The sequence below is a fragment of the Peromyscus maniculatus genome, chromosome 9, assembly GCF_049852395.1.
Source record: "Peromyscus maniculatus bairdii isolate BWxNUB_F1_BW_parent chromosome 9, HU_Pman_BW_mat_3.1, whole genome shotgun sequence".
Lineage (NCBI taxonomy): Eukaryota > Metazoa > Chordata > Mammalia > Rodentia > Cricetidae > Peromyscus > Peromyscus maniculatus.
In genome coordinates, this window is record NC_134860.1 from 121,700,392 (window position 1) to 121,726,819 (window position 26,428).

The window sequence follows — 26,428 nt, forward strand, 5'->3', positions numbered from 1 at the left end:
TTGTCAATTCCAATGTTGTTAGCAACCTAAGTGAAACTATTTCAGATAACTTGAAAATAATTTTGTGTGACTTGAAATAATGTAATGCCTGAAAGATAGGAACCATCCATAAGGCAGCTCTGATATGAGCCAAGCCAAAGGCAGGCTTTGATATGCTAATAACAAACCCTGACATGGCATTGATATGTTTGTGAACCAGTATTATACTGTGAACTCTGATAGAATCAAACTAATGCACACTGGACAACTTAAAAAACTAGACATTTGGAGGTGACCCTAGGACCTACTGCCTTGCTCCTGAGGCAAAGCATCTCTAGTCTTTGCTGATTTTTTTTTTTTTTGACAAGGTAACTTTGAGGCTGGCCACTGTGTGGCTCTGGCTTCAGAGATTGGCAGTTGCAAGCATCTTTTCTGAGTTCACATATGACCATCAGTCATGAATTTGATCATTGTTCTCAAGGGGCCTTTTGTAGCTTACACAACAACAGTGCCACAATCCCAGCCTGCTACAGCTGAAGGACCTCATGATGGGCATAAATTGTGCTTTCTCCCAAAGTGTTTTCACCAAAGCAGATATCCCAGTGGAAAACTGTAGCTGCCTGTTGGAGCGTCCCTGCTGTGTGAGATGTCTGTTTACATGAGATTTCCATAACATTTATAATAGTATGGTATTGTAAGGAATGTTTATGTGAATAAAGCAAACATATTTGAAAGACAAATGTGTTGTGGACATCCTGATTGCTGAGCACCACACAGCCCAACAACCAGCCATGCTCTCTGTAAATGTCTTAGAATTTCTCTATCATGTTTTTTTTTTTTTTCATATAGTTTCATAGTTTTAGGTTTTACATTTGAGACTTTAATCCATTTTGGGTAGATTTTTGTAACTGGTGAAAAACAAAAGTCTATCTCCTGCATGTGGATATCCAGTCTTCCTTGTATCAGTTACTGGAAACCATCCTCTCTCCAATTCTTAACCTTCACACCATTTCTGGAAGGAACTTGGCAGTAGATGTGTGAAGTTACTTCTGGGATATCTCTATAAGGTTCCTTAAGTCTTCCTATTTATTTTATGCTAGTTTATGCTGGTTGGAAGGTTACAGGTTGGTAGTATGTTTTAAAGTTAAGTAACATAATGCTTCTTACTCTGGTTTTGTTGTTGTTATTTTCATTTGTTTCTAAGATTGCTTCAGCTGTGAAAGGTTTTCTATGATTCCATATAAATTTTAAGATTTTTTTCTATTTATGTCCTACGTATTTTGATTGGGATGTACTGGATCTGTAGATCACTTTAAGGAGTAAGGCAATTAACAATATCAATTCTAATCTATGACAGCAACAATAATCTATAAGCATAAGGTGTCTTTCTATTTGGGGGTCATCTTCAATTCTTTCTATCAATATTTTATTGCTTTCTTTGGAGAATTCTTTTGCAACTTCAGTTAAATTTCCTCCTAGCTATCTTATTTTTTTCTATAGCCATTGTCAATGTAATTATTTTCTTGGTATCCGATTCATATATTTTCTTATAGGCATAAAATTACAACACTGACTTTTACATGATGAATTGATGCTCTGAAACTTTCTTGTTTGTTTATCAATTATCATGCAGATTTGGAAGAATTTTGTGGTTTAATCATTTGTTTGTTCACTTAGTCATTTGTTTCTTATTTTAAGACAGGATCTTATCTTGACTAGACTGGACTGAAATTCACTAGGTGGCCAAGAATGACATTTACCTTCTGATATTTCTGTCTTTACTTCTCAAGTATAGGAATTGCAGGTGTGCAAGGTCACACCAGGTTGTATGTGGTGCTAGGGATAGATCTCAGAGCATAACACAAATGCCAGGCATCATTCTACTGGCTTGAGCTGTGTTCCTAGCCCTTCATGGGGAAACTTCTGGCATTACGTTGAACAAACTGATTGATGTGGGCAAACTTAACTTTTTTTTGTGGGCAAACTTTGAGCTTTTCCTCTGTTGTATAATATCAGCTGTTGTCTTATTATTTTTGGTTCCTATTGTGTTGATGGTATCTCTTCTGCACTTAATTTGTGTAGCATTTTTTTTTAAAATCACAAAATGGGTTGCGTTCTACCAAATGTCTCTGCAACTATTGCAAATATCTTAGGTATTTGGTCTTCATCCTATTTATACAACACATCATCCTTATTATTCAGTCATCTGAATTGGGCCTTCTCTCCATTATACTTCTCCCCCAACCAATTCCACTATTCAAGCTCCAGAAAATTAATTCTGCATCCTTTGCATTTGAGGAACTACAAATAGCATGACCTGTGAGGTACAAGTATTACTCCATACTGCTGAAAGTGGATTTTATTTTCACGGCAATTCACATATGAGAAAAGGAAAAATACCTACATATATCTGGAAACTCGTGTTTAGTGTATCTTTTTTCACTCTGAAGAAAAAATGTCTTACTAGCGTGTGATTATAAAACTGATACACATAAACACAAACATATGTAATAAAATGATTAGACATTTCCCTCTTTAAGTTATGGAACTATGATTAACAAGTTCACTTTGGAGGTTAATTAACAAGAGTAATCCAACAATATATTAAAAATGATTTGAAGGCTTTAGATTGTATGTATTTGCAATTCAGGCATATTTTATTTACATTTATGTAGCTGTTCTTACCATTGCTCAAATGTAAAATCACCTTAAGTAGCCAATATCAGTCTATCACTTCTAATATCACTTCTAACAAACTCAAAAATTATTTGGAAGCAGCCAATGTTTTTTAGGTGAAATGTAAAACCAACAGAAAATGTAACAGAATAGTTAGTGTGTGGTTATCATAATAATTATCACACAGGAATCTAGATATCCAGGGTTACAATAGTTTCTTATGTAAGTGACTTGTAAGGGAAATGACTGGAATATCTGACCATTAAAATTAAGTTTGATATTGTATTCCATTTTATATTTCCTTTAACCACTATCAGGAACATATTGTCTTATGAAGTTATTATTCCTAAATACCTTCAGGAGTGGCTTTGGTGGCTCAGAAAACCAAAGTGTGATGGTACATCCTGTGAACTGCACAACTGTCACCCATTAGTAGCATTTTCTTTTCTATTTTTTTCTGATTGATATTTTTTGGATAAACAATGCATAAAAATTAATATGAACTTTGTCTTCATCCCAAATACTACATGGCATTTGAGTTTTTGAAGTAAATACATAAGAGCTTTTGTTCAAGGTGATTCTTCTGTCAGTCTCAATGTTCAAACCTTCTTTTGTAGTGTAATCTTAAATTAAATAAAGGGTTTACTGGTATTTCTTCCAGATAGCCATTTGGCTCTGCTAACTCTATAAAACTATCTTTCAAGTTGCTCAAATTTCACTAGGAAAAAAAGCTAAACCATTTATGGCACCTGTGAAATAATTTCTTAAATATTTCCTCTTTAAGTTTAATAATATTTTACTTTACCACTTATTTCTCTATGAATATTTTTTAAGTCTCTTTCTTATTTCCCAGCTAACTTGAAGAAGTCTTGAAGACTTCTGAGCAATTTAAAAGTTGATTTGTTCTACTATTCTTATTATAAAATATACAGATATCTAGCTTGATACTGGAAGAAAAAACCAAGAATTGTGTTATCTAATTTGTAGTATATCTATTTGTTATCATACATTGAGAAATTATCTTATAATAATAACAGGTGATAATTCTTAATATCAAACTTTGCAGCCAAGCATGAGGCACACACCTGTAATCCCAGTTTGTAGGATGTTTGGGCAGGAATATCAGGAGCTCAATCTAGTCTTTTTACATAGTGAGTTCTCTGCCAGCCTGTTTCCAAAAATATTAAAACCAAAAGAATTTCCTTTTTTCTAAATTCTTAATAACATGTGGTCTTAAAATAGAAAACATATTAAATATCAATATTTAAATAGTAATATAGTATTAGATATGAAGGTATCATCTTAGAGTTACATATTTCAGCCATCATTTTATAATTTAATATGGTGTTATAATTTAACATGGTAAAGTTAGTATAAGCATAAATCTTAATTACAGGGAAAATACTTGCAAATTAAATTGAGTGTTTGCAGTGTGAGCACTTTATGTGGCTTCTAATATAATATAGTGTTCCTCAGGCTATAGTAATATGCAATTCTCAAGGGATATATCAACATGTGCCTAATTTATTCTTTATTATCTCTTAGCAAGGGACACATTGTTTTACTAAGATCTGTGAGTAATTTGCAGCCCAGGAAGCCAACACCCTTAAATTATAAGAGAAAAAAATCTATTACAAGAGAAAACTTGGTGTGAAGGGAGCTGTCTAGGGTAGAGGAGGTTGATACCATGTAATAATGAATCTACAGGTGAAAGACAGATGAATTAATTGTAGAAATTTATATTAATGAAAGAGCAATCCATTTTTAAACCTGTGCTATTATACCCTCATTGATGGCATGTATAGTTTAATTTATTACACAGTATCAGTAAATGCTTTTCTCAGTGTGTAAACTAAAACTCATCATTTGTCAGGTTGGTACCATTAGGTACTAGATGTACCAGCTTAAAAGTAAAGTCAAATAATATTTCTGATTTGCTCACAGGGAAATTTCTGCTAAATAATGGCCAGGAGCCAAGATAAATGATCAAATAAAATACTTCTATCTTCTCAGAGGACAAGAACAGTGATTCCAAGTCTACATGAGAATATCTTGTTCCCATCTGGTCTCTACTGTTATTGGAACAACAAATAGCCACCAATTATGAGGCCTTAACATGGGTTGGGGAATGCCTAATAACTGTGACTCATCTCTCTTTGTTTAATACAGTGGTTGGGTCTTAAGGCCAGTATCTAACCTCAGATAATACTCTTTCTTACAGGCTCCAAAACAGCCTGATCAGAAGTGCAATGTGTACCATCCCATGAAATTGCATTTCTTATTGAGTAAATTATTTTACAACCAACAATGAACATTTAGTGCAACTTTAAATAGTTCAGGGCACTGCACAAACTTCTGTACTCTAGATAAATAATTCTGTTAATTTGTACAGTACATATAATTCATGTCTATAGAAACTGAAGGTTCCATGAGGCTACATTTTTATCATTTCTCTGTATCCAACTGTGTGCTGGGTTCATGCTAGTTAACAGGCAATGTTCCAGTAAAGTAAATGGTCACTGTTCTTCCAAGAAAATTATAATTTAAAGATCAGAGAGAAGAGACAGAAAAGCACACAGATGGATAACTTGAAATTACCAAAGGGATGATTTTGCCTGTATTTAGCATAAAATGCAGAGCACAGCAGCCAATTTGGTTATTTCCCTTTCCTTAGACTAATGGGTTTGTTTGATATGTTTGAAAACTATTATATTTTCATTTATCCTTATAGTTTCAGTACATGTTCAATGGTATGAATACAATAAATATTTGGTGAATGAGCCAGTAAATTAATTAAACAATCCACACCAAGAATGTGGAATTCGCCTATATTTTAAGTGATTATTAAAATAGTTTTGTATGTATTTTGTGTCTAACCTATCTCAAGTAGATATTTTGGCTTGAGGTATGGGTAAGAAATTTGTAAAGGTAATATATTAGTTTTCTTCTGCTGTGGTAAAATACTATGGCAAAGGCAACTTATAAAAGGAACTTGTTTGGGTTCAGAGAGATGATTCTACAGGGCAGGAAAGTATGGCAGGAAATGACAGTATGGCAACTGGAGCAGGATGCTGAGAGATCACATCCTTAACCACAAGCAGGAAGCAGAGAGCAAGCAAGTTGGAAGTGGATCAATGCTATAAGTTCTCAAAGCCCACCTGCAGTGATACACTCTACTTTCTCTAGCAAGGATACACCACCTCCCCCAACCCCTGGCACCAACAGAAGCCTTATTAATAAGTAAGATGGTTTATTAAGGTTCTATCTACTTTCTTTCTTTACCATTATAAGGCTATTGATTTCATTTCTAAATCTTTGTCACATGAGTATAAATAAAAGGAAAAGAAACACTATCCATCATATAACAGTTCTATCTTCGCATGCTTCTATTGGGAAATTTATTATTTGACAATTTCATAAATGTATATAATGTGTTATGATTATATTCACCTACATCACTATCTTTTACATACCCCCAACTCTGGAAGACCCACTTCTTCCCAAGTGGTCTTCCCCTACTACTTTCATATTTTTATGTGAAAAAACCCACTGATTTTCATTAGGGCTACCTGTATGAGCCTGTGTATTATCAGTGTACACACTACTGAATAAAATTAGTCTCTCTCCTCCATCAGTCACTAACCACCAATAATTCCCAGTTAGGGATGGGGCCCCATAAGTCCCTGCTCCATCTATAATGAAATGTTGATGGGCCGTAGATCTCACTTCTCCCTATCCTTTCACTCTTACATTTTTGATATTACTTCTTCCACAATGTTCCCTGAGCCTTGGATAGAGAGCAGGATGATACAGATGTACTATTTAAGGACATGTATGTAGTGCCCACAGGGCCCAGAAAAGGGCGTCAGAAGTCCTGGAACTGTAGTCACAGATGCTTATGAACTCCATGTGTGTCCTTGGAATAAAACCCAGGTCCTCTTCAAAAGCAGTAAGTGCTTTTAACTGCTGAGCCATCTCTCCAACCCCACAGGAGATTGCTTAGTCTTTCAAGAGTAAGTTGTTTGTTAAAGCAAAACAAAACACCTAATTGTTTCTCTTAGTACAGTAGGTAGTTTTTATAAGCTTAAACAGACATTTTTCTTAAGCAGTATTTTAACCTGTTTAATTCTTGTATAAAATATTTGATGGTTTTGTTCTCTGACCTGAGAGCTTGTATTATACCTCCAAGCAAACCATTCATATGACATTAAATCTCTTGAGACACATAGCAAGTGACATACTATAATCATTATAATAATGAAAATAGCTGTTGTCATGTGGAAGAAAATTTTCCACAGGCAACAACTGCCTCCAATACTTGGGATATTCATATCTTAGTCAAGAAACATTTTTATCCCCACAAGGTAGAACTATCATTATTGGACACATTGAATATCTTTAGATAACAAGGGATGGCAAGAGTTTTCCTGAAATAGAGAAATGCATGCCTAGGGACCACCACCGGTGTAAGGTCGAGGAACATAATTCACTTGAAATGGCCTATTTTATTACCTACACCCCCACAAAAATAGATCCTTGATAAAATAGGTCTCATATAATACATTGATGGTATTAAGTTAAATTTCCTTTTTATAAGATTATTTGTGTGTGCATGTGCAGTAGCATGCATGCCATGTGCATGTGCATGTGCGTGTGTGTGTGTGTGTGTGTGTGTGTGTGCGTGTGTGTGTGTGTGTGTGTGTGTGTGTGTGTATGTGTGTGTGTGCCTCTGAGGCCATATCTCTAGGAGCTAGAGTTAGAGGTGATCATGAGCCAAATAAAGTATGTTATAATAACTGAGCTAGGTCCTCTGGAAGAGCAGTCAGTCTTAACCACTGAGCCAACTTGTCAGCTCCTCAAGTTTTTCCTACTGAGTGTCTCAAATGAAATATTTTTCTTCCCAAGGTTTTAGTTGCATCATCATGCATTTTTAGGTTCTTGTTGCAACAGATGCCAGGCCATATAATAAAAAAATATCTGAAATGGAGACAGGATCGTGAACTATCTAGAGTGTACAGAAGTGAATCAGACTACACACAGACTTTTGTTGCTTGTGTCTACTACAGGGATTTACAGCAAACTTTTATGCAGTTTGAATATCAGTGTTTATTTTATTTATATTATATTGTGATACATTAGTTATGCTTATTATATTAAAGGTTGCTAATAAGATAAGGTAAATTAATTCATGATTGGAATACTTCACAGTGAACAAATACTACTACAGTTATTATAATTTCAGTTTTATTATAAAGTAAAATAATTTGAACATCATTTCTATGTCACTCTCTTAGTAGGTGCTTGGTGACTTATGGAATTAGTAATTATGGAAAAAACATTATTTCCACTAAAATATTTAATGTTCAAACTGTATTTAGTTGAAATCAGTGAAGTATTTTAACTATGGAATACAAGCAAAGACTTGAAATTGCATTGAGTTTCTCTCAAAGTCTGTTTCTCAGAAGATGGAAATGATGAAAGGCTCTCCTCCAACAACTAGGCTAAGGAGAGTTTCAGCTCAGACATAGCCTGGGTTCATGGTACCAAAAGACAGGAAGAAACGAAACCAAAATCTGTAAATCAGTGACTCAAGCCATGACAGGGGATGTCTAGAAGCCAACCACCCACACAACCTGAAGAAGACAATGGATCAAGATCCTTCAATACTTAGAAGTACAAATACTGTTCCCCATAGCAACTTCATAAGTTCTGAATCCTGAACAAGGAAACCATGTTTAAGATGCTTGTGGTTGGACTTGAGGTAACTGCCTTGCTTTTATGGTTATTGTACTGCTATATTTCTCTAAACATACTAGAATTTGTTCTAGACCAAAACTCATATCCAAGAGGACATAATCTATCTTTAGAGGAGAATATATTACAACTATAATCTGACTCAAAATAAGCAATAATTAAAAGCATCTCCCATAGTAGCAAAAAGATAAAACAAACACAAATGTCTGATAATAGCATATTATGATGAGAGAACAATCATGAGGTAAAATTTGCAACAGAAAGGAAGAATTAGATGCTGTGGCTGGCAGTACATCTAGCGATATTTAGATTATTCAAAGACATTACTTGGGGAAAAATAAACAAAAATAACAGAACAAATGTCAAATCGGTAAAATTGAGTTGTATCTGAAATGAGTCATCTCTAGAAATGATCTCTTTTTTATATGTTTTCCTAGACAAGCTGTAAGGAATTCTGTCTTGATCTTGCTCACAGCATGCTGCATATTCATCTCCTGCAGCAGTACATAATTTGCATAATATAATACTCAGTTCTGTGCTTTGGAATACCCTTGAGTGAGATTAGATAAGAGAGACTCTGGTGCTACATTGCAGTTCCCTTTGACAGAGGTTCCAGATTTGCCAGAAAAATAGATTACCTGTTGTGGAAGGCTGAAAAGAGTGTTTATTACATATAATATGTGTATAAAGTCATATATTATTGGTACATAAATATAAGATAATATCATAACTGAATATCACAGTTGTTTTGTGGTAAGATTGAATGAATGACAAACATTCTAAGAATTTACATGAAAATGGAATGCAAACTCAAAGGAGAATGTATTTTACGGTATTTACATTTTAATCTATTGATTTATGCTAAAGGAATAGTGGAAGAAAACACCTGTGATCAAATATGTATTTCTCCAGCCATCAATAGGAAGAGATTCTAGCTGTATTATAGTGCATAAGCACAGCATACGTGGTGGAAACTAAGTTAATGAAAAAAAAAATTCAGTGGAGGCTACACAGTAGAAAAACTTGTCAGTTTCTAGTAAATATTAACAAAAAAACTAGAAAATTGTGCTTAGATTTGTGTGAGATACACACTTCAATATTAGAAATATTTTTCTACTAAAATATTTTCATTATTGGAATTCCTATTAAAATAAATATGGTTGTCCTTCTTTAGCCACTGGTTTAGTATTTATACCTTCAAACGAGCCAATCAAAACATTATAAAAACTTGTGTCTGTGCTGAACATTATATATATATATATATATATATATCTTTTTCATGTGATTATTCCCTAAGCAATATATAAAGCAGCCATCTCTTTATTATTCATATCATATAAATATCATCAAAAATGTAGATACGGTATACATGAGGAAATGTAGTCAACACACAAATGTTGCACCATTTCATAAAGATGATTTTGTGTTCCCAGATTGTAGTATCTATCCACAGAGGATCTTGGAAGCACTGCCTACAGAGACTGAGCGGTGACTGTGCTTCTTTCTCTTTCAAAACTCATATTGTTTCCTTTTAAGAAACACAAGCTTTGGATTCCAAGTGTAAAGTGTAAAGTGATTATATACCATATTTGGAAATGAAAAAAAAATCTCATTGAAACAGAAACCACGCCACTGTTTTCCAACAGAGTGATGGGAAAAGAGGAGACACTGATCAAATAGAAGTAAGTCCTAGTGGTCACCGCATGTATGATGAGTACAGTTAATATTTTGTATATTCCAAAATTGAAAACACATTTAAACATTTTAAATAAAAAAAACTATGCTGGTAAGGTGACAGGCATATTAATAACCTTGACTGAGTCTCCAGGTAAAAAAAGATTGACACAGCATATTGACCCAGGTAAACATTCAGTTATTAAACTGACTAAAAATAAATTAGTAAGAGAAAATGTGTGCCAATGGCACTTCTTTGAAAGTCTCCAAACCAAGTGCATTTATAAACAGAAATAAAAAGATCATACTAAAGAGAAATTTTTTGATTCTTTCTATGAACTAGGTCATCTTTTAAAATGTGGCAAACACATTTTAAGATGAAGATTACTGTTCCTTCAGATGTGCTCCTGTCACCAAACACCGATGAATAATTAATAAGCAGCTCCTGCAACAGCCCTATAATGACCAAGTTCCAAAGTCAGCATGGCAGAGTCCATGCACACACATCTTTGGCTCCTATTACTGTTTTTTCCTACTTTACTAACAACACACTGAGGGCCAATTGTCATTGGCATGTCACTTACTGATGGGTAGAGGTAACCTTCTCCATTCATGGCTATGTACAACCCTGTCTTCACTCCCTGGATGGCAACGACACGCAGTCCCACAGGGATGAGGTTGAACAGAGCTGTTGAAGAGAAAGGTGATCTGTCACCAAGCAATAGACAAAGCATTTCCATAGCACTTCCCCTTCTCTTTCTGTTAAGAAGCATCATATGTATTTCTATTTTTCCAAGTTTCAACTAACGAAGTTTTGTTTCTCTTTATGGTGATGAAGCTACTGCCATATAGAAAAATGAGCATCTCAGCTTTGGCTTCTCTTTAGCAAGCTCGCCTATACCATTCTGAAGGGTTTGGGAGATAGAACAGAATCAAGCCTGTAATCATGATTCTACTATCAAAGTCTCTGACCCTACTAGATTCTAGAAAAAAAAATCATCTATGGGTATTCTCAGGAAGCAGAATTTAAAAAGTGCAACTTGAAAGTTGACTGCCATTTTCTGTACTCTGTGACTGGGCATTGCAGTGCAGTGTAGGCAAGAAGTTCAGAAGTAATTCCCAAACTAAATTGCTTTGGCAGGAGCAACATCATATGCCAGAAAAAAGAAAAGAAAAAAAAAAGAAAAGACGTGTAGCTGCCCATGGAATAAACTTAAAAGGTACTAATAAAATAAAATGGCATGCAAATTTTCAAGAAATAATTTTATTTATTGATGTTTTATAAAGTTATATATAAAACTAAAAGTGGACCATTTTCATTTTTATATATCTAGTAATTTAAAAACCATTCAGTTTTCTATTCTTCTTCACTTCTCATGTAGTATATTTTCACAAAGTGTACTTTTCAACATTATCTTGAATATTGTCAACCATAATATCTCTGCTATATATAGACTGTTTAGTGGGTCTCCAGCAATATTTTTAGTACAAGTGGTATTAACAAGAAAGCTATTAATTAATTATCTGCTCTCATTCAACTCCTTAACTTGAATTTATTTCTGAACAATGGGAATCGACATGGGAAGCACTCAGCTCTTGACATAAAAGTGTAAGTAAAATGTCTTAACTTTAGGCCTTCAACTCTTTTACAGAATACATGCCACTTGAAATTGGTGAGCAATTTGATTTCATTCTAGGGCTACTCAGTACATAATTACAAACTAAAACTGCAGCAAGTGTTGGGGATGCGATGCAGGGTGGAGAAAACTACATCCTCTTTTGCAAAAATTACAAATACCTGTTCCCCAGGTCATAACATATCTGCACCAATTTAATGATGAAAGGAAAAACAGCAGCCCATGGTCTTGATAACTACACAGAGATTAATTTGGGGGCTAATATGGGAACAGTTGAGTATTGTTTTCACTATGCAAAGTAACACTGAGCTGTCCTTTGCAGGACTCGAGGGTTATGGCATATAGAAAAGGAAAAGCGTTTGCTACTTATCATTTCTATTATCTAATACTGAGTACGGTGTGGTGTCATTGGGTACTAAGCTTTGTCCTGACATTTCTCTGTGTCTCTTCTTTGTGTGTGAAAGCTATGATCACTCGTATCTTTATTATCTCTCTAAACTTTGAAAGGATGGGAACTGTAGGATAAGCCTGAACTTCTGTGCATAATTTTAAGGTAAGATATAAGTTTATGTCTATGTAACTATCTAACCCAATGACTTCAAATCTATTTATTTTAGTTTCTGTATTCTGTTTTTTTAAAAAGTATTGTAGCTTCTGAATATATCATGTCAACTAGATAGTATAATTCCCAAAGGCGAGAGTAATATGAATATTATAAATAATATAATATGGGAAGTAAAAACAAGTTCTAAAATAGAGCCTAAATAACCATAATAAAATTATACTGTCTTTCTTTCCTTGGGATTTTGGTAGGAAAAATGCAAGCAATTATCATTTACAAATTAACAATGTGGAGCTGACCATAGATGATGCGTGGTTCTAGTTAAAAGAACAGATAAATTATTTTCCACTCTTCTTGAATTTTATGTAATTACAAAGCAATGAAGCAAAGCCTAGGGGAATAAAAAAATAAAGATGTCAATGTGGTTGTGTTTCTGTTGTGGAATACTTTGGTCTACAGGTAGCAGGGCATTTCAACCCTTGTTTTATGTGAAAATAGATGTGTTTATGAAATAAGATGACCATACTCAGCCCCAGACCAACCAAGTCAGAATCCCTAGAACTGGGTTAAGAACATAAGGAAAATTTCTAAAGAGCTCCTCAAATGAGTCTAGACTGTGGTTCACATAAGAACTGCCATCCTAAACCCTCTGAGGTGATGTGACAACTTTTACATATTTCAGACAACCAGATATAACTACACATGTACATGCTGTATACCTCACACCCTCACACCTTGCCAAAGAAAGGAGAAAGCAGTCCAAAGAGGCAACTTTTTCCTTCTGTTGCAGCTTTTCTTTATATTTCCTTGAAAATTTTTGTCATGATGGATTATTTTTCTCTCTCTTTTCCCAAACAATAAGAAAGATGTAAGTAAATTAAGGAGCAATACTCTAGGGCACATTTTCAAGGTAAAAATGGAAGATAAAATAGAGAGAAAAGATTCACTATTTCAAGAAAAGGAAGATTAACAAGGGAAAATACACACATATACATATACATATACATATACATATACATATACATATACATATACATATATATACACATAACTTGAAAGAATTGAAGAGACTACCTCCAAACTAGTAATATAAACCACTATTTATACACTTCAGTTCACTTCAGATAAAAACACAGAAAAATACTAATATTTCATATAGAAGCATCATTGTTAAACAACTTATTCCACATCATTAATTGTTCTAAGAGTCTGTTCATGAGAACTTGATGAGCCAATCTAAAATAAGAAGAGCTGATGATTCTATCATATGTATCAAATCTTTTCCTTTTAATGGAATATAATATTTTATGGACAGAAATGGTAACTGGACAGGCAATCATCCTTGCTCATAACCTAGGAGTTATATGACCTGTACAGTTTTTGCATTTTACTAAGCCCAGCAGTAAATGAAGTGTGTGTGTGTGTGTGTGTGTGTGTGTTAGAATTCATGTGAAATTAGAGAAAATCAGAGGTCAGAGTATAAAAGAAAGAGAAAACAGTCAAAAAACAAAAAGGGAGGGTTTCAGACAAACCCCATGAAAAATGTAAACAAGTTCAATATAAAAAATGGCAAATGGAAGAGAAATATCAATATCACAAAAGATACACAGATTTTAAATTAATAATCACAGACTCTATTGAATAAGGTAATTAAATGTTTTGTACAGCATATTTATATGTACATAGCCTGAATATCCTCTCTATGAGAAGGACATTAACTTTTATACCAGTGAATTAGTGTGCCTAACTCTTATGATCAGGAGATGAAAAGTAATGATCTGGACATAACCATTGTATGAGCAAAAGAAAACACACTCAGTTTAATACCATAGGTACCTCCTTCTGCATTAGTACCTTCATGCATGCGGTCTCAGTGAAATGCATTTTAGTAGGCAACTAGAAACAAACCAGCAGAACCAATCATATACAAATGTATTTCACAAGGCCATTTGAGTAGCGAACTCAGTCAATCACTTACTGGAATTGGTGCTGTCATCCTTGGTTCCATCGAGAGCTCCATCGGGGTGCATCTGCAAGTAGTAGCCTTGCCTGCAATATAACCTGGTCACTATGCCCTTGAGCTGGGGATCTGAAAGGCAAACACAGGGGTCATCAGCTTCACAATGCTGAACGGGAGAGATGTCCCTCCCCTTTTTTTTAAAAAAAAAATATGTTTCTTTTTCAGAAGAAGACCTTTTGTAGAGTTAGTACATTTATATCTCTCAGACTTACCTGTGTCATGGTATTCAGACCACAGTTAAAGGAGGTATCATAACAAGCTTCAGAAAATAGGCTATTTTATGAAACTAGTATGTGTGTTTACATTATTTATTAGACTATCAAACTAATTAAATCACTAGTTTAATTATGACTCTAGCTTATAATTATAATTAATTCTGTCATTCAGGGTGACAGTTCAAGAGTTTTGACTCAGAAACTTCATTAAAGATTTTAAATAGGGCTTTCATTTTTCTTAAATTGACAGCCCTTAAATGTGAGAAAACTGTATTTTAAAAATTTTCTTAAAATGTGATTATACATCTTTAGTAAAATCCCCAGTTTGTATCCCTAATCTCATATGATACACAAGAGAGTCCAACATTTCACTTCTGAACTCAGAGTGAAGTTTGGGATCAAAAGATACAGGATGGGTAGACTGGACTCAGAGCTGTGGTGAGTGCTTTGCCTATGCAGCACTCAGCACCAAACCAAACAAAACACTGATCTACATAAGACAACAGCTTGCTTAAGATACAAATGAAATAAGCAAGCTTTTCACTTACACAACTGGAAAGGACAGCCAATGGCATCTGATCCTTGTACTTCAGGCATGGAAGCAGAGGGAGGTGGGAATTTACTGTAACAAAAATGGGAAACCACGTATTGTGGATTTCTCATTTAATGACTGAGAAAAGATAATTCAGTGCTTCCCCAGAAGCTAGCTGTATCTAAAGTAATAAATATTTGCATGTGGCTTTGCAAAGGCCATCTTCATTTTGGGAATTTATCTGATATAGGACATCATAATTCTCACCATGGCAACAGGCTTTTCTCTACAACAGCTGAATGGGATATGCAAATTTGATTGTGCTGTCCAAATTATAGGATGCTACTGAACAATCCAACAGATAGTCTTTAATAACTACAGACTAGCCAACAGACAAACAGAATAGCACACAGGCCAAACAGGCAGATTTGTCCACAAACAGAAACTCTGAGCTTTTGATTAGCTTTTTTTTTTTTTTTTGGATTAGCTTTTAAGAAATGAAAAAACAAATCCCGATGACTGTTTCTATGAATACAGCTGCACTGAGCACTTTGGCTTCATAGATGAGAAAATGAATTGGACATAAATAACATTCTGGAAAGTGAGCCAACTTTGAAGTATCATAACATCAGTATGACAAGCATGTCAGGAGACAGGTGTGTTTAAAAGGGTAAGATTTTAAAAAGAGATATCTAAGTAATTATTAAGGCAATATTATGTATGTACCCTCTTCCATAGCAAATAATTTCTAAATTACATAATTCTCTCTCTGTCTCTCTATCTCTCTGTCTCTCCGTCTCTCTCTCTCTGTCTCTCTCTCTCTCTGTCTCATCTTTTTCATCATTTTATTCTGTCAGAACTCCAACCCATGGGATGATATTGCCTATATCCAAAGTATGTCTTCCATTACAGTTAATTTTTTTCTGGAAATCCACTCACAGATACAATCAGAAACATGCCTCCATACCACATTTCTAAATAAGTCAATCTAGTCATGTTGAAAATTAAGACAAACATTGCTTGAGTATTAGTTTTTTAATATATTTTTTCATATAATATATTCTAATCATATATTGTCTAGTGTTCTTATAATAATAAAAGGCAATCTAATTTAAATTTACCCGGTTTCATAATTCTTGGTATTTTTATTTTTAAAAACTGATAATTACATGTGTTCTCAGGTGTCAGGCATTGTTCTAAGAAAACTCTGATTCATTCACTGAATCTTCACTGTGAGTGAAGGAAAGCAATTCAAAAATGAGGAAATTAAGAAAGAGAACAATTGAGTAATTTTACAAAAGACACAGAATTTACAAGGCTGGAGGTTGAGTATGAACACTCAGTCTGCTCATTAACAGCTAGGCAATGTGCCCTCTACAAATGGAACAATTAAATTAAATTGCCTTACAAATCCTAGTGTAGGTCAAACTGCTTAATAATAATAATAAAAAAAACCAAGAAAGAAAACAAAAGTAATACCATTTTTATGATCATCACCAGCTGTGTCTCAATCCTACATATTCACAGGTGAATGTGAAAGGCAAAGCCAGAATAGAGTTGTGAGAGTATCAATGTCCTTGGAAGTTTATACTCATCCCACTCTGTAGTTGGACAAGTTCCCAAGTTCCTAGTTTCTGCCCCGCCCTGAATTCCTCACCAGAGTTGTAATCCCTCATCAGGTTTGCTGTAATTGGACCATTTTCCACTCCAGTCAAAAAGAATTTCTAACCGTGACTTGACTGTAATGTGAACAGCATCAGTCGACCCCATCAGCTTTGTTCCCATAGTCCACCCACTGAGCTGCCTGCCTCCTAAGGGTGCTTCTCTACTGCACACCCTTTCTTCCCCTATACCTCAACAGCACGAGATTTCTCAGGCTTTTTCAGCAAGTACAGCACCAGTAAAGACATCTCTTGAGTTTTTTATCATTATTTTTTAGACATTTGTAAATAGAAATTTTAAAAACTTCTTAATAAAATTTTTAATTGGAAATATTTTTAAATAGAAATTACTCACTTTTGAACATTTAAAATACATTGAAATATGCAGAAACAGTTCAAGCCACATCTATGTATCAAACAGTGCTTAAAAGAGATGCTGATAATTTGTCTTGTAATTCATGATCATAATTCCACATTTATTGATAGAATTGTATCAATGTAGGTAGTATCTACCTCACCAAGTTGACTATATGTGACATAAAGGAAGTTGAAGTGTGTGACATTGTTCATGGGATCTAAAGTGAGTGTTTATTGATTAAATACTTACAAGGGGCTAGTAAAACATCCAATAATTTCATAGATGGCTAACAGGAGTCAAAATTTGAACAGTATGAAAATCCACAATGACAATGGCTAGCAAATTTTTAGATAGGTCCTCACCCATCGTTCATGTAGTTAATAGATCTCTAAATTCAAGATACACACTAATATAAATGCTTAAAAAGAAACATGGCAAAATAAAACTTAGCACCTACTAGGAAGAAAATTATAGGAAAGAAAACATACCAAAATATGAAATATACTGAATTTTGAGGGTATTTATCAACATTCTTATTTTTGCTAAATTTTGTACAATGAAGGCATGCCAACTTTATAATGGAAATGTAGAAATTGTAGTAACATCTATAAATGGCTGATGAATACAAGTAAGAATAATATTTCATACACATTTGCAATTAAAATTGCAATCATATATACCCAAAAATATAAATACTACTGTTGGGTGCTAAATGGTCCAAATCTTTAAAGGTAGCATTTGTTAGCTGATTTTGTACAGTGAAAGGTGGGCATAATGTTCCTTTTGACCTTGTTCCTTTCATTACTTATAAAATTATCCATAACTGATATGGTTGTTTAAAGTTTAATGTAATGTCCATCTTTCACCCACTCACAAACCAAACCAAAACACAACATTCCCTCTAAGGCCAAAATATACCATTAATGATGATAGCAAGACAAGGAAAGATGACGAAAACAGCCTCATCAGTCATGTCTGGTGAAGCAAAGAGAGTCTGAGTTCCTAGACTATGAAAATGAAAATAAGGACCTTCACTATAAGTGGAACGAGTCTTAGTCTAGCGTTCCCTGAACCACTCACCTATGTGATTCTTCATGTCACAAAAAGAAGAACGATTGTTAAAGACAGATCAAGAAAACCTTACACAGGTTCCAGCAGGGACAGGACCCATCAGGCAGCCATATAAAAGCATACCTCTATGAAGTAATGGTGCGCAAAGCAAGGTATTTAGGAGTGTACAAAGCCACAATGGCAAGCCCTTTGCATTTTTACCACCTCCAAAAATGAAAAGTAAATTCATAATTTAATGTACAGAGTTATATTGATATTCCAGACAGCTACATGTTACATCAGGTCTTTAAGTAACTTAAAGCAGCTGGACAGACACATCTTGTGATTCTGAGGGGCTGTCCTAGGGATACTAGCTTTCGATTGTTTCCAATGAATACTCCACCATGTCTTAAAATTTATGTATTCCTAGTGAAGCAGATGTATATATTATAGCATGTATTTTAACTAACATTTGGATAATTTATGGGGGAAATACACAGATATAATGTGGATTGAAAATAGAAACAAAATTAGTAATGTCACATATTAAACATTTAGCTAAGATTAAATTCCTCATCTAGGGATTATAGTTTTAAAATAAAAATAAAAAATAAGCTTTCTATTCAAATCTATCATGCACTTAGCCAAAGGTTTGAAAATGTTAAGGCAATTGACATAAATTTTTATGATAACAAATGCTTACCCTAAATAAATATTATGTCCTGACATACAAAACAATGGAAATGTCATTAGTGTGAAACAAACAGTTGTACAGGTGCTCACATTTTTATTAAACTGATGAGGTAAGCAGTTGTGTGACATTTCTCTAGCATTTTAAGTTTAAACTTTATGAACAAAGACTTTTGTTTTCAATGTCTATGTACCTCAAACTCTCACACCTCAGAACCACAATTAATAACTAAATACAAGTAAATGTTTGAGGTATAACACCTATATATTTTAGCTATTCATGTAAAAAAGAAACTCAAAATATTTTCAGTTCAATAAATTGTTAGAGTTTTGTCCTCTAAAAAACTATATCCTCAGAATATCTAGTCTGTTTAAGAAAATATAAATAATTTAGCTTCTTCCTTTTATCTCAATTCTTCTTTTCTTCTTTTTTCCTTAATTTTCTGCATACTCTGCTAATTCAGCAGAGGACTCAGAGACATTCAATCAGAGGATTTGTGGAGTTTGCAAGGTAAGAAGTAGTTGTGACTCATTCCTTTGTCTCTCTGATCTTTCAGCATTTACCCCAATATCTGGCTCCTGTCATTTATTAAAAGACCTATTAGATTTCATGTTGCAAGGTGGGGTGAGGCAAACCCCAGTCTCTGAGTGAGGGTGGTGATGGGATTATCATTTGGAGGTTGCTGGCCACACAAGTCTAGCAAAATATATGAAGCTCCAGGCTCAGTGAGAGACTCTGATTTAAAGGAAGAAGGTGAAGAGTGACAGAGCAGAACACCTGCTTTTAATCTTTTACCTCAGCAAGCAAAGGAACTCATACCTGCACTCACGTTTGCATACCTACCTGCACACACTTGTACACACCTGCAAAAAATACTTTCATGTACACACCAAGACATTAGGAAATCCTGCTCAACACCTGTTCTATATTTCCAAGAGACAACCCAAATTATTTCAAGGAGAGAGCTGTCCAAATATCCAGTACCTGATAGCTCGAAAGAAAAATAAATCTTTATATCTCTGCTGCTAGAAAAACCCTTTTCCAGCACTATGTCCTACCAAGATTCTATAATTGCAATATTCTAACATTCTAGAGACATATTAAAACTCTAATAGCCCTTAGCATCCTCTAGCTTAGACTACGTAATATCCATAATGAGAGATTTTTTTTCTCACAACTTTCTTCACCCTTATAAACATGCAATAAAAAAATGTGTTAAAGTATTTTGTGCTTTGACCCAGTGATTTATTTCTTGTGAATTACAGTTGCAAATTTGAAGGCATTAAATTATAAATATTGATTATCTAAGTGAAAATAACCAGCATTCTTGTGGCACAGTTAAGTAAATGATAACTTATTCCTTAGTGACAACACTGGAAAACCAGGTGATCCCATGAAGATGAGTACATCTCAAGGGTGCTTTCTAGGTGTTGCACTGTGCCAGGAATTCCCAGTTATTGAGTGATTCTATTAATGTCTTTCCTACACACTGGAGTGCACAAGCAGAGCAGAGCAGTGATACACTCTGCCTTTTTTAATGTTCTGATGCTTCACTCAGATGAACTGCAACAGTCACAGACAGGAGCATAATCATTCACCCTAAGAGTCCTTATTAGTGTATCAACAACACCACATCCTAAAAGACTCAAGATTATTGTAGGAAACATTTATATTGGCTATAAGGACTATGTTATAGTTAATTAAAAGTATAAATATCTCCGAGATGGTTAAGCAAATAACTAGACATTTTTACTTGAATTTCCTGATGATTCTATCATGAAAAAGAAATAGAACATAAGACATTGTAGTTGCTATTTACCTGCTATATTAAAATTCTAGGTGTAGCAGGAATCTTAAAGAGTCTTATTAATAGAATCAAACCTGAGGCCAGTTATTGAGGTGAATGCTGGAAGATCAGAGAATCAGAACAAGCCACAGCTACCTCACCTCACCAGTTCCTCAGCTGGTCCTGTTTCCTCAGACTGGAAGCTTCTGTGTTCTCATCCTAATGGCTCTCAGCTGAACTGCTCAAAAAGCTCGAAAGCCTGAAGCTTAACCAGCTAAAAGCTTAACCAGCCAAATGCTGCTAGTTTCTGGACTTCGCGCCTTATATATCTTTCTGTTTTTGCCATCACTCCCTGGAATTAAAGGCTCACTTCTTGGGATTAAAGGCATGTGTCACCATGTGTGGCTGTTTCCAATGTGGCCTTGAACTCTCAGAGATCCAGAGGGATTTCTACCTCTGGAATGGTAGGATTAAAGGTATGAGTGAGTGCCACCATTTTCTAGCCTTTGTATCTAGTGGCAGTTCTGTCTCTGACCCCAGATAAATTTATTAGGGTACACAATATTTTGTGGAACACAATACTACAACATCTAGGTATACCCTTTAGTATGTGTGCCTGTATTGTCCTTTTCAGGTAAAAATTTGGATGAAGTATTCAACAGTGCCTCAAAAACATTGGTACCAACCCTTTTTCTACATTATAATTATAGGTGCTGTATTAGGAAAGTCATCAGGTATCCTAGATTTTATGGAGATATACTAAATAATGGATGTGTATATGACATAAAGTATAAGACAAACTGTCTAGAGGAACAAAGAGACTAAGTGATACAAGAGATGAGAAAAGAGAGAGCAGAGGAGTTGGAACAGAAATGTGGGGATGTGCTTAAAGTATATTATATATGTGTATTAAAATTTGCCCATGAAATTCAATACCATGTATAATAAATATATTCAGGCAGGAGGAAGGAAGAGAAAGGGGAGGAGGGAGAGAGATGGCAGGGTGGGAGGGAGGGAGGTAGAAAGAGGAGGAGGAGGAGGAAGTGAAAGAGGAAGAGGTAAGAAAGGAGAATAGGCAGAGGACAGGACGGGGTAGAGGGTAAAGAACAGCACTGTTATCCCACAACAAACATATAAAGTCAACAGGTTGACTGATACAACACATTGATCATTAGGAATAAAAGTCAGTGGTCTTGAAGAAGTGGAGAAGCAGTGCAGGGGAGCCCTCTCTCCAGAATGTAACATTTTTTTAAGATTCCAGTACATGCTGGATAGAAGCACACACATAAAGGCTTGGCTCCCCTTTTAAGGTGAGCAGGTGAAAATGAGCATCTGTGGAGCCTGGAGGAGCTCACAGAGTACTAGAGAGGAGAAAACTTCCAAGACACAGAGCATCCCCTCAAACACTCAGCTGAAGACTGGTAAGTGATTAGAGGAACATAAGGCTGGAAAAGAAGCTATCCAAATGCATGAAAAGTATTGGTGACATAGATGCACAGGACTGAGAATCATGGCCACACTGAAAATTATCACAATTCACAGGACTCTGAGCAAAGAACAAATACTTGTCTTTCCTCAGTTTTATGAGGAAAAAAAAAAAGCTTCAGCCTTGATTCTGTCTCAAGTTACAAAACTTGAAAACAAGATCTAAAGAGTATGTATTGCTGAGAATAGCAGGGCAACTTAGTAAAATACTCCAAATGAATGCATCAGGTCTGAATGTGATTCCCTGAACCCATGTTTAAAAACAAATAAAGGAGTGAAAGGGGATATAGCAGGCAGTATTTGTAATGCCTGCACTGGGCAGGTGGAGACGGGTGAATACCAAGGCTTGCTGGCTTGCTAGCTGGCCTACTTGGCAAGTAGAATTAATAAAGACCAAGAGACCATATCTCAATAAAACAAAGGTAGACACTACCGGAGAACAACACCTAAGATTGTCCTCTGGCTTTCATACCTGCATGTGCACACTTATACACACTCATTTGCTGTGGAATGGTCTGTATGTCAAATTATTTTGATTGGTGAATAAATAAAACACTGATTGGCCAGTGGCTAGGCAGGAAGTATAGGTGGGACTAACAGAGAGGAGAAAAGAAAGAACAGGAAGGTGGAAGGAGACACTACCAGCCACCACCATGACAAGAAGCATGTGAAGATGCCAGTAAGCCACAAGTCATGTGGCAAGGTACAGATTTATGGAAATGGATTAATTTGAGCTATAAGAACAGTTAGCAAGAAGCCTGTCACAGCCATACAGTTTGTAAGCAATATAAGTCTCTGTGTTTACTTGGTTGGGTCTGAGTGACTGTGGGACTGGCGGATGACAGGGATTTGTCCTGACTGTGGGTAAGGCAGGAAAACTCGAGCTATACTCATTTGTATATACATGTATACTCACACATATAAGCACACATATGTACTGTATCTAAGTGACTCAACCAGTCTCAGAATAAGTTCAAACATAAAATACATTCAGCACACAAAAAGATAAGGTCAACATATTTAGAATCCTATAAAACATCAGCAACAAAACAAAAACAACTATTAATGGAAAGCAGCATACATATGATCAATAACACTGAGAAATTAGTTAATTTAAAATTACTTAGAACCAATTAAGATGTTAAATTTAGAATGTTAAGCTAAGTGTACAAAGAGTTATAACTATAACTTATATTGAAAAGTTCTGCATATATTTATTAGAAATACAACTAGCTGTTGCAGGATATTTTATCACACTGTGAGTCCAGAGATTGCATTATTTACTGAAAAAAAAAAACCTGTTTCTAGTTGTGGTATGGCTCATCCATATCACATACCTTTAATACAGGAACATTCTGCTTGAATACTATAAACAAGATTAAATAAAGGTCAAAAGGCAGAGCAAGCAACCAGTTGACAGGTCACCAAGAAAAAATGTAGGGTAAGAGGGAGTCAGGAGGAATAGGAGAGAGAGATGCACAGGAAGTAGAATGGAGGGACAGTGAGTTGGAAGAGTCTTATTTGAGATAGTGTAGGACAAAGTGCCCTCTAGGATGTCAGCAGAGGAGGAAGGTCAGCTGGTTGCTTTCTCTGCCTTTGTGAACTAGCAGGTTTTCACCCCAACATTTGTCTCCCAAATGTTTATTGGTAAAATTAAATGATTGAGATTTAGTAAAGCAACAACAACCCCAAACAAACAAACAAAAAATAACTAGCCTTAAAGGAGATTCTAGGGATAAAATCTACAATGTGTCTGGGGGTGGAGTGATGACTTAGTAGTTAAGGACACTGGATGCTCTTCCAGAGGATACAAGCAATATCTCAGCACCCACATGGTGGCTTACAAGCAAGTTTAAGTTCAGTCCCAGAGGATCCTATGTCCTCTTCTGGTGTCCACACGCACCAGGCATGTGTGTAGTGCACACACATACATGATACAAAACATCCACACACATAAATAAACAATTTTTAAACATCTACAATACATTCAATAAAAATGTATGTATTGAGATTAAAAACTAGTTGATAATTGAATAATAAAAAATAATGAACCCTAAGGCACAGCAGAAGCAATTGTTCAGAATGAAATTCAGAGGGAAAAAGTTTAGAAAATTAAAAATTACAAGAGCTTAAGGGAACTTTGGCAACAACTTCAAGAAAGTTGATATGTTTAATTAGGATCTCAGTATGACTGCAAGGTAGAAAGGAAGGAAAGAAGAAAAGAAGGAAGGTAGGAAGGAAGGAATGAAGGAAGGAAGGAGGAAGGAAGGACAGAAGGACAGGAGGGAGTAAGAGAAGGAGAAAAATAGCTTGAAAAATTCCAAACTAATGAAAAGTATCAGCAGAAAGATTTGAATAACTGAATCCAAAGATAAGACAAGAGAGGAAAACAGCCAAACACAAAATTAAGTAGTTGAAACCATCTGATGAAGAGGCAATCTGTTTGGGTTTTTTGTTCTTATTACTTCCTGGGGTGCCTGGAGGGTACTGCCTTACAAAAGAACCAAGAAGATGAAAAAGCCAGGAGTTTTCTTGTTTATAACAATTTAAACAAGATGACAATGGAACAACCTTTAGTTGAAAGAAAAAAAAATGTCATAAGATTTTAAGCCCAATGAAAATGTCACTTAAAAATCAAAGGTAAAGAGAATGTTTCCACACAGCAGAATCTGTTCAGCAGACCTTCAGTATAAGAAATCTTACAGGCGCTCCCTTAGGACAAGGAAAGGGACAACTGGATAGCAACAGGGATCTGAAGGAGCCCAGAAGATGACAAATGTGCAGGACAATATAGAGCTGCTATTTTATCATTGCTCACATGTCTTTAACAGCTGACCATTTAAGCCAAAATAATAATTATGTGAAGTCAGATTTTTAAGATGTAATGGCCAATCATGATTGACAGTTTGATGGGACTTAAAAAATCACAAGACAACACCACCTCTGGCTGTGTCTGTATGGACATTTCCAGTTTTAACTGATAATGAGGGATCCACCCTGCACCAATACAGGCTGGAATTCCAGACTATGTAAAAAGGTGAAAACAAGCCCAGCAGCTGTTGTGGAATGTCATTCTGTATGCTGTGAATGTGTTTTGCTCTGGTTGATTGATTAAACTCTGGCCAGTAGTCAGGTAGGAAGTATAGGCGGGATAAGCAGACTAGTAGAATGCTGGGAAGAGGAAGACTGTGTCAGGAGTCGCCACCCAGACACAGAGGAAGCAAGTTGACAAGGCAGAACTGAGAAAAGGTACCAAGCCACATGGCTAAACATAGATAAGAACTATGGGTTATTTTAACTAGTAAGAGCTAATCAGTAGTTAGCCTGAGCTAATGACTGAGCAGTTGTAATTAATATAAGCCTCTGTGTGTTTACTTGGGGCATGTGAGTGGGAGAGATTTCCAGATATATTCAAAGGTGGAGAATTTAAATTTATTCTCATTTTATTTTTTATTATGTGTGTATGTTGGGGGTTGGGAGTTTATGTGCTAAATGTGTGGAAGTGTCAGCAAGAACTAGAAGATGGTATTGGATTTCTTGGAGCCCAAGTAAAAGGTTGTTGGGAGTAAGTCCTTGGAATTCATGGTGAGAACCAAACTTGGAGCATCCATAATAGCTAGTACTCTTAACTTCTGAGACCCAATGCTTTTCAAATGTTCCTAATGAACAGTAACATTCCATAGACGATATTAAATTTTTACTTCTATGTGATGAGGTGAACCTCAAATGGAAACTTTATTGTGTGACCACTCAAATCACACACCACAGTACTAAGCCCCCAATAATTCATCATGTGACTGCATTTGGAAACACAACATTTAAATATCTCATTTATATGTGAGAACCTTAGGAAAGGCTTGATTACAGTAGGACTGATGTCCTTATAAGATGAGATTAAGACACAAAGTATCACAGAGGGAGGCTGTGTGAGAACACATGGAGAAGCAGCCTTATACAAGCAATGGGAAGATGCTCAGGAGTAACTAACCCAGTCAAGATCATGACATCAGCCTTTCAGCTGCTACAACTGTGAGAAAATGCATTTCTGTGTAAGTCCCAGGCTGTGACATTCCATTAAGATATCTCTAGCATACTTATATAAACAGTGCCAATGAAAAATAAGGCTTAACTACAATGGTTGGCAACTTAGAGATATTGAAAAACTATGGGCCAGGTGGTGGTGGCACACGCCTTTAATCCTAGCACTCGGGAGGCAAAGCCAGGCGGATCTCTGTGAGTTAGAGGCCATCCTGGTCTACAGAGCAAGATCCAGGAAAGACTCCAAGGCTACACAAAGAAACCCCGTCTCAAGAAAAAAAAAACAAAAACAAAAAGAACAACCAAAACA

At 35.3% G+C, this 26,428-nt stretch overlaps 1 protein-coding gene across 2 annotated transcripts in view; it reads right to left on the reverse strand.

The window, feature by feature from the left end:
- Fgf14 (fibroblast growth factor 14) overlaps positions 1–26,428 on the reverse strand; it is a 649,086-nt gene that overhangs the window by 155,098 nt on the left and 467,560 nt on the right. For both annotated transcript variants that reach the window (XM_006978784.4, XM_006978785.4), the window contains exons 2-3: positions 14,261–14,371; positions 10,668–10,771 (exon numbers count right to left, since the gene is read on the reverse strand). In XM_006978784.4, coding sequence (XP_006978846.1) covers positions 10,668–10,771; positions 14,261–14,371 — 215 coding nt within the window. The remainder of the gene's footprint in view (positions 1–10,667; positions 10,772–14,260; positions 14,372–26,428) is intronic.